Consider the following 9,915-nt stretch of genomic DNA (forward strand, 5'->3'; position numbering starts at 1 on the left):
AAATATAGAGAGTGTAACAGAGCTACTTAGTGATTCAGTGACTTTTTAAAGCAATTATATACCTCTTAAACCTAAGAGTGGCTACATGAATTTTAAAAATAACACCTGATATATATGTAAAGACATACTACGAATTCATCACTGTAATACTTTGGGTTCACATGAAGTCATACATTCACTAAGAGTCACTGGCCACAAGTTAGACTTGTTAGCAGTACATCTGCCTCCTAAGTCAGTATTTTCCTGGAATGCTTAGCATGTTGAGATGGCTCAGTCACTATCTAAAAATATATTGTTTCTCTAAATGATTCCAAGCACTGAGTTCTGCTTAAGAAATGCCTGTATTCTAGACCTCTTTTTAAAAAGTTGCTTATCCAGAGAGATCTGTTGTCTGCCTTGACAGAGGTAGCAGAAGTGGGTTGGGTTAGTTTTCTTTTGGTTTTGAAATGTGCTTTTATCTGTCCAACACCTTACCAAGTCATTAGAGATGATGACCCAGGCTAGGAAGTTCTGACTTATGGCAGATGGACAGATGAGTATTTCCCCTCTCCTGGCATCTCCATAGCACCTCCTCGCATCTACTGAGTGTTGGAAATATGCCATCCTGCCCTCATGGATGTGTATGGGAGTTCCTTGAGGGCAGATACTATATTTCCAGGACTGTTCTTAAGCACTGGGGCCACAAATGATGGAAATACTCCCTTTTTAAGTATATGAGTGTCGATATCTCCAACCTTCCATTTCCTTTTCTATAAAATGCAAACAATGATTCCTGCTTCCGAGTTATGATCAAATTAGCTACAAAACATATAAAGTGAGTGGCATAGTGTTAGGAAAACATAGTGCCTGGCATATAGCTTTCAGTAAATTTTAACATTTTAGAGAGCACAGAAACATACTGTCTTCAAAATAAAAAGAAATACAATTTGTTAGCTGTCAGCAGAGCCAGTAATTAAATACCTATTGTGAATATCTCCTTTCTTCAACAAAGCAAATAATTAGGCTTTTAGTTGCCCAGAGATAATTAGCTACTCAGAAACTATATCCTGAACTGAAGTGTAGCAGGTTATTGCAATCCCTGTTGTCCCCTAATTTCAGGGATCAGGAATTCAGACTTTGGTTACTCTTAGTAGAGACATTGTATCTTTTGAGCCTTAAAAATCACTCATATCTGCTACCAGAGGTTAGGTCATCTGGTGCTCTGGGCATGACCTGTTTCTTCACTATACTTGGCCCAGTGGTCTCAGGCTATAGAGCTCCTTATCTCCCTTAAGCCCTGCAGCACTTAGAATTTTTATCACTCGTTTGGCACTTACATTTTATCTGGAATTGTTACTGATCTTTTTATGTTCTGTGTGCACTGCCTCAAGAGGCAGGACCGTCTTGCTTTGTAGGTATTGAATGTTAGTATCAAAAGCATGGGCTTTGGTCAGAACTGAGTGTGATTTCCAGCTGGTCTGATTACTGATTTTGTGGCTGCAGGCAAATTGAACTCTGTTTTCTTGTTGTGCAAAGGAAATAATAAGAGCTTCCTTCCAAGGTTATTGTGTAGATAGTTTAACTAAATAAACTTAGTTCAGTGTCTGTCTAGATCCAGACACTATGGGCCTAGGTATTGGAGTGCCGCCTCCCTGAATGCAGTATGCCTCCTGTTGTTCTTTTTATCCTCAGTGCCTAGCACCGTACCTGGAATATATAAACATCTCAGCAAATGTTGAATGAAAGATAAGAGGAACAAGAATCCAGGGCCAAAATGAGACATTACAGAAACATTAAGGAAGTTAAAAATGATAGCAAATAAAATTCTTCCTATTTAGTTGGCTTTTAGTAGTTGCTCAATATCTTTTCTCATTGATCAAGACAATCCGTTGTTTGGATGCATAGATTGTCAACATATGCTTAATGATGGTATTTTAATTGGGATTAGGGAGTGACCCAATGAGTTATTATTTATTTGCATATTTTGGGTGCAAATGGCATTCTTTAAATATACTGAATTCTGTCTAGGCCAGTTTTTTCAAGCCCAGTCCAAAACTCATTGGAAATCCTATGACAGTTGCCAAATGGGCAGGGAAAGTAAAGAAAAAATATTGTTGGGTTAATGTCTTACTTGGAAAAGAGCATAATTCCTATCCACAGACAGTTATACAAATCAAGATTGGGGTATCGGTGGTATGCTGTTTCTGGAAGCAACGCCAAAGTCTGAAACCTAGTAGAATAAGTTGATTCACAAAAACTCATCTCTTGCCTCCTTTTTCCCTAGACTATAGAATCTAACTGGCGGTGTGGACGACACAACTTGCAGAGGATTCAGTGCCGCTCTGAAAATAGTAAAGGTGTCTACTGTTTACAGTACGATGATGAAAAAATTATCAGTGGCCTACGAGATAATTCTATTAAGGTGAATGACTGAATTTTGTATGTGTTATTTTTAGAATCATGATTATGTGTTAGACACTAGTTGTGACAATCTTTCCATTTACTTGAGATTGGTTTTTATCTCTTCCACTCAATCCTGGCAGCTCTCAGCGTAGTTCTAAAGAACTAGAGCCAGGGCATTTCCCCGTAACTAATACAGGACCCTGGACTGTCGCACTTCTTATTCTTCTCTAAGCACATTCACACTCTATATTCCATATTAGGTGTAAATAGAAAATATCCCAGTATCACAGGGCTCTTGATTACTTTGCCAGCTGGTATTAGTATTGCTGGTTTTTAAACCAAAGCTGTTACCTTTTATAGTTTCTGAGAAGGACTTAGAGAATAATACCATAAGATAATAGAGCAACTTACATTGTTTTCATTCAGTTTTCAATAGTAGGTAGACTGGATTATTTCTCCATGTTTAATCTGTTTGATGGCTGATCTGATCTGATTTTATTTTACATTGTTTGTAGCTTATGTCCTCATGTTTAAGAAAACATGAAGATTTTTAAACTTTGTAGAACATATTTAAACTTAGAAACAGGGAAGTTTGCTCTTCTGTTGTGTAATTCTGTGAGTTCTGATAAACACACAGAGGTGTGTAACTGTTACAACAATCAAGATATGGAGCAACTCTCATTCCCCCAGTTCCTTTGTCCTGCCCCTTTCTTTCCCTGGGCTTTTCTCTTTCCTGTACTTACCCATTCACTTGTTGAAGGACGTTTGTGTTGTTTCTAGTTTCTCACAATTATGATTAAAGCTACCATAAATATATACCTGTAGGTTTTTTGGGGAACATAAGTTTTTAGTTCATTGGGTGAAAACTGAGGAGTGAGTTGCTGGCTCATATGGTAAGCATATGTTTCACCTGCTAAGAAACTGCCCAGCTGTTTTCCAGAGTTCCTGTGCCATTTCACACTCCCATCAACAGTCATGAGAGTTTTGCTTTGTTGTTGCTGTTTCGTTTTGAGACGGAATCTTGCCGTGTCAACCAGGCTGGAGTACAGTGGTGTGTTCTTGGCTCACACCAACCCCTGAATCCTGTGTTCAAGTGATTCTCCTGCCTTCCTACCTCAGCCCCCTGAGTAGCTAGGACTATAAGCATATGCCACCATGCCCAGCTGATTGTTATATTTTTAGTAAAGATGGTGTTTTACCATGTTGCCCAGGCTGGCCTTGAACTCCTGACCTCAAGTAATGCGCCTTCCTCGGCCTCCCAAAGTGCTAGGGTTACAAGCGTGAGCCACTGTGCCCAGCCTGAGGGTTGCTTTTGTTCTGCATTCTTGCCAGCCCTTGATAGTGTCAGTTTTTTTGATATTAGTCATTTTTTTTTTTTTTTTTTTTTTTAAATAGAGATGGGGTTTCACCATGTTGGTCAGGCTGGTCTTGAACTCCTGACCTTGTGTGTGATTCTCCCGTCTCTGCCTCTCAAAGTGCTGGGATTACACGTGTGAGCCACCGCGCCTGGCGATATTAGCCATTCTAATAGGTGTGTGGACATACCTCATTTTGCTTTAAATTCACATTTTCCCAGTGATGATAGTGAGCATCTTTTTATGTGCTTACTTGCCATCTCTATATTCTTTGGTGAAGTTCCTTTTCAGATCTTTTACCCATTTTTAAAATGGGTTCTTTTTTTATAATTTGAGTTTTCAGAGTTCTTTATGTAGTCTAGATACAAGTCCCTTGTTAGATATGTTTTACTGATATTTTTCCCAATTAGTGAGTTATCTTTTCATTTTCTTAATGATCTCTTTAACGGTGCAAAAGAATTTAATTTTTTTGTTGTTGTTTGTTTGGTTTTGGTGTTTTTTGTTTTTGTTTTTTAGAGATGGAGTCTCATTCTGTCACCCAGGCTGGAGTGCAGTGGCACAATCTCGGCTCACTGCAACCTCCACCTCCCAGGTTCAAGCGATTCTTGTGCCTCAGCTTCCCAAGTAGCTGGTACTACAGGCATGCACTATCACGTCCGGCTAATTTTTTATTTAGTAGAGACAGGGTTTCACCATGTTGGCCAGGCTGGTCTTGAACTCCTGGCCTCAGGTGATTTGCCTGCCTCAGCCTCCCAAAGTGCTGGGGTTATAGGCATGAGCCACTGTGCCTGGCTGAAGATTTTAATTTTGATGAAGTCCACTTTTTTTTTTTTTTATGGATCATGCTTTCAATGTTATTTCTAAAAATCCTGTCACAGAGTGTCTTGAATCTGTAAATTTACGTCTTTCATTCATTACATTTCAGAAGTCTTCAGCCATTATTTTTAAAAATATTTTTTCTGTATCAATTTCTCCTTTTGTTCCGAGACTCTAATCACATAAATATTAGATCTTTTTTAAAGTAAAGATGGGGTTTCATCATGTTGGTCAGGCTGGTCTGGAACTCCGGACCTCAGGTGATCCACCTGCCTTGGCCTCCAAAGTGCTTGGATTATAGGTGTGAGCCACTACACCCAACCAATATTAGATCTTTTGATATTGTTCCATATTGTTTTCAATTTTTGTTCCTTTCTTTTCTGTATAATTTCTATTGGCCTATCCTCAAGTTGACTGAATTTTTCATCTCTTCATCTCTATTCTCCTGTTACTCACCCTGCTGCCATCAAGTCATTTTTTATTTCAGGTATGATATTTTATAGTTTCTGTTTCTCTGCTGAGAATTACTCTCTTTTTCATTTACTTTAAGCATGTCTATCTTTATCCAATGGAGTATAGTTAGTTGCCTAACGTCTTTAACCATGTCAGCATCTGGGTAATCTCCAGCTTGACATCTGTTGATTGTCTAGTCCCTGAGAATTGATCCTTTTTCTTGGTTTTTGTATGCCAGGTAATTTAAACTAGTATTTTGGGCATCGTGGATATTATGTTGTAAAGACTGTAGGTCCTGTAATAGTCCTCTGGAGAATGTATTTGGGTAAATGTGTTTTTAAGCAGATAGTCAACTTAGTTGCGTTCAGAACACAAGTTCTGTCTTGACTTCATCAGAGGGGCTGGGGGTATGGTTCTAATCTCTTTTCCACTGTTCAAAAACCTTTGCCATGCCACTTTGGGTCTGTCATGGGCTTTCATTACTCAGAGGTTAGTCTGAGGCTTTAGCAGTGCTTTAAGTGTCAGCTCATTTAGATAGCCTTTGCTGTGCTGGTTCGGGTAAGCCCAAGTCATGTGTTGTTTGGGTTCTTTTATTTCCAGCTCTTTTCTCTTGGATTTCCCTAAGTCTCTTCAGCTCATAAGGACCTTTTCCTCTGGCCAGAAAAGTTGGGACACTCTTGGATTTTTGTTATATTTTCCACTGTTCTGCAGTGTGTCTCCATGACTGGGGCATGAGCCCTGTGAGAAAAGAGAGAAAAGAAACCCCAGAGATCTTTTTCTAGCCCGTCTGCCTAGAAAGAGGGATTTCTTTCAGAATTTTAGCTGCATGTATTGCTATTTCACTGTAGAGCTTCCTGGTCAGGGCCTGCCTTTGAGCAAAAGCCACAATAGGAAGAAAAGGGAAAAACTGGGTGTGGTGGCTCATGTCTGTAATCTCAACACTTTGGCAGGCCATGGCAGGTGGATTACTTGAGGTCAGGAGTTCAAGACTAGCCTGGCCAACATGGTGAAACCCCATCTCTACTAAAAATACAAAAAAATTAGCTGGGTGTGGTGATGGGCACCTGTAATCCCAGCTGCTCAGGAGGCTGAGGCAGGAGAATCGCTTGAACCCAGGAAGCAGAGGTTGCAGTGACCCGGGATCCCACCACTGTACTTCAGAGCAAGACTGTCTCAATTTAATAAAAAAAAAAAAAAAAAGAAAAGAGAAAACAACAAACAAAAATAATGGTAAATTCACCCACATGCAGATTGTTTCTTCCAAGCTTGACCCATTGCCACATCTACCTTTTACTGCCTCTCTAGACCCTTACTTTTCAGAGTTCTCAACCAGTTTTTATCAGGAGTCAACTGGAGAGATAGATTGTAGCGGGCTTTCTCTGTCTTGGCCCTGTTTTCTGTTATTGTTCTACTTTGGGTAAAATGAAGTTTTTTTGCTTTTTGTAAATAATTTTTTATTTTTTTGTTTTTTAAAAAGTGAAATAGTGGAATTTTAGTACTTTTAGCTACCTAGGGCAAAAGACACTCTGAATTATAGAATATAAGAAACTGTTCTGTTGATTTCCTATATGTATGGCAATATTTTCCAAAAGATATTCTGTGGATGTGAATCTAGAGGATGTTAGCAGGTAGTCTAGGCAGAGAATAATGCTCTCCAAAGAAGTTTAGATAACATTACACACTGTATCTTCAGCTTAGAAATCCACAGGATACAGTAGCATATGAAGGCTTTGAGAAGGCCTGCAGTAGAGACACTGTTTCCCAAGTTCCAAAACTTATTTGAACACATAACTGTATTTTTAAATTTTTTTGAATTTTTTTTTTTTTTTTTTGAGACAGAGTCTTGCCGTGTCGCTCAGGCTGGAGTGCAGTGGTGTGATCTCAGCTCACTGCAGCCTCCACCACCCGGGTTCAAGAGAGCGATTCTTCTGCCTCAGACTCCTGAGTAGCTGGGACTACTGGTGCCCACCACCACGCTTCTGATTTTTTTGTATTTTTAGTAGAGACAAGGTTTTACTATGTTGGCAAGGCTGGTCTCAACCTCAAGTGATCAGCCTGCCTCAGCCTCCCATACTGATGGTATTACAGGTGTGAGCCACCATTCCTGGACCACAGAACCCTATTTTTATGTATACTTGATAGCCCTAACCTATGGCCACCATATTCTAGAAAATGTGACATATGCTACTATTTAATCCTGGTGGTTTTTCTTTAAGGAGTAGATAAAAATGGTTTATATCAACCTTGCCAAAGCATTGTCTGGCTGTGGGCTTGTAATTCATTTACACTAGATGTGTTTTCTAAATAATTCTCTTAATTGAGGCACACCCATTTGACTTACAAGACATAGAATAGTAGAGCAGAGATTTGAAGAGATTATCTGGATCAGTGGTTAGAAACCTTTTTTTTTTTTTTTTTTTTTNTTTTTTTTTTTTTTTTTTTTTACTGTGTTCTGCACCAATCCTTGATCACTAATCACTTTAAAAATAACCCAGGTTCTATTAGGTCAGAAGTGAAAAGCAAGCTTTGCTATCGTAGAAAGACATTATACTTCAATGTCTACAGCATTTATAAAATCTTGATCACTTGCAGTACGCTGTAGGAACACTGCAAATTGTGATGGTATTGTTGTACATGTCAAGAAATAGGTCCACAGAGTCTATTTTTAATAGTTCAATCTTTGAACAGATTAATTCCCATCTCTCATTAGATATGAACAGTACTGATAACTTGGAAACACTGGAAAGATTAAAAGTAGGGAGTGGGTTTGGTATATAAGAAGTTGCTTCTTGTCCTGACAACAAGTAAAAATCTGAACAAACTGAAAAATGAACAGTTCTACTTAGATTCATAAGAGAATCTAGAGGTCACAGGAGAAGCTGCTGCCCCACAAATTGGAGAGACAGACAGATACAGAGAATCATAACTCACTGGAGCAGAAACATCTGGGAGAACCAGTGCCTGGGTAGGGTAACCTGAACTGTAATTGAAATATTGCTGGAAGCTTAGTGTGGGACAAGTCTGAGAAATAAAAGCTGAGGAGGACCCAGTCATCAGGGATCCCCACCACACTTTTGTGCCAAGAGCTCTACCAGGTTCTCACAGTGATTATCACAGAAAAATCTTGAGCTTCCAGCAGGGGGAAGGGAAAAGAAATCTTTTTTTTTTTTTTTTTTTTGAGATGGAGTCTTGCCCTGTTGCCAGGCTGGAGTGCAGTGGTGTGATCTTGGCTCACTGCACCCTCTGCCTCCCAGGTTCCAGTGATTATCCTGCCTCAGCCTTCTGAGTAGCTGGAACTACAAGTGTGTGCCACCATGCCTGGCTAATTTTTGTGTTTTTAGTAGAGATGAAGTCACCATGTTGGCCAGGATTGGTCTAAATCTCTAGACCTCATGATCTGCCTGCCATGGCCTCTCAAAAGAAACCTTTTTAACTATACCAGAGTATTCTGTACTTCTTAACGAGGTCTACCTTCAGTAGAAACTGCTTAGCCAGAGACTAAAGTGCTGAGATTTTATAGAACCTAACTGACCTGGGGAAGGGAAATATACAATTCCAGCTGCTTCATCCATTTGGTCCCACCTAAAGGGGTGAGGGAGAACTGAGAAGTACTTGTGAAGTCGAGGTAAAGGCTCACTAAAAGACTGAGAAGACCTAGTCATGGAACTATAGAACACTTCACTTCTTTTGAAGGCCTGTGTATAGCATTTTCTTTTGTCCGGTACTTCATGACTACCTATCAAGAAAAAAGTTACAAGGCATAGTAAAAGACAAAACACACACACCCAACACAGTGTGAAGAGAGGAAGTGTCAGAACCAGACTCAGGTAAGATATGACAGGGCTGCTGTTGTTATCAAACTAAGAGTTTAAAAGAACTTTGATTAATATGCTAAGGGTTTTAATGGATAAAGTTGACAGCATGCAAAAACCAATGGGCAAATGAAAGTAGAGTGATAGAAATTCTAAGAAAGAACCAAAAAGGAATGCCGGAGATAAAAACACTGTAACAGAAATGAAGACTACTTTTGATAGGCTCATTGGTAGACTGGATACGTGGCTGAGGAAAGAATCCCTGAGGTTGAGGATAGCTCAATAGAAATCTCTAAAATTGAAAAGCAAACAAAATAGACTAGAAGAAAAAAAAAACCCCAAAATACCCAAGAATTGTGAGACACCTACAAAGGGTATAACACACACTTAATTGGAGTACCAGAAGGAGAGATAAGACAGGAAATATCTGAAACAGTAATAACTGAGAATCTTCCCAAATTGATGTCAGATACCAAACAACTGCAGAGCCAGCTGCTCAGAGCACACCAGTCCGAGTAAATGCCAAAAAACAAAAAAAAAAAAAAAAAAAAAAAAAAAAAAAAAAAAAAAAAAAAAAAAAAACACCCAAAACCAGTATGTAGGCATATCATATTCAAACTACAGAAAAAGATAAAGAAAAAAATTCTGAAAGAAATCAGAAGGAAAAAAAAAAAACTGATAAGAGGATCAAAGATAAGAATTACATCTGATTTCTCCTTAGAAATCATGTAAGCAGAAGACAGTAGAGTGAAATATTTAAAAATTTGAGAGAAAAAAAATCACGTAGTTATTCTTCAAAAGTGAAGGAAATGATGGCAGTGATTTCATGGAAGTAGGGAGGGGTTAAGATTATTTTTAGTATTACAAGATACACTATCTGTGAAGTAGTGTACTGTTATTTGGAAGTGGACTTTGATTAGTTGCATATGATATGTACATTGCAAACTCTAGGGTGATCACATAAAAAAAGTATAACAGGGCCGGGCGCGGTGGCTCAAGCCTGTAATCCCAGCACTGTGGGAGGCCGAGGTGGGTGGATCACGAGGTCAAGAGATTGAGACCATCCTGGTCAACATGGTGAAACCCCGTCTCTACTA

The 9,915-nt window shown here is 39.0% G+C and overlaps 1 protein-coding gene across 11 annotated transcripts in view; it reads left to right on the forward strand.

Moving 5' to 3' along the window:
• The window catches only part of FBXW11 (F-box and WD repeat domain containing 11), a 149,775-nt gene that overhangs the window by 115,037 nt on the left and 24,823 nt on the right, over positions 1-9,915 (forward strand). For all 11 annotated transcript variants that reach the window (XM_017547679.1, XM_017547674.2, XM_017547675.2 and 8 more), the window contains one exon: positions 2,264-2,401. In XM_017547679.1, the coding sequence (XP_017403168.1) occupies positions 2,264-2,401 (138 nt within the window). The remainder of the gene's footprint in view (positions 1-2,263; positions 2,402-9,915) is intronic.

This window comes from Cebus imitator, unplaced genomic scaffold (genome assembly GCF_001604975.1).
Source record: "Cebus imitator isolate Cc_AM_T3 unplaced genomic scaffold, Cebus_imitator-1.0 Scaffold200, whole genome shotgun sequence".
Lineage (NCBI taxonomy): Eukaryota > Metazoa > Chordata > Mammalia > Primates > Cebidae > Cebus > Cebus imitator.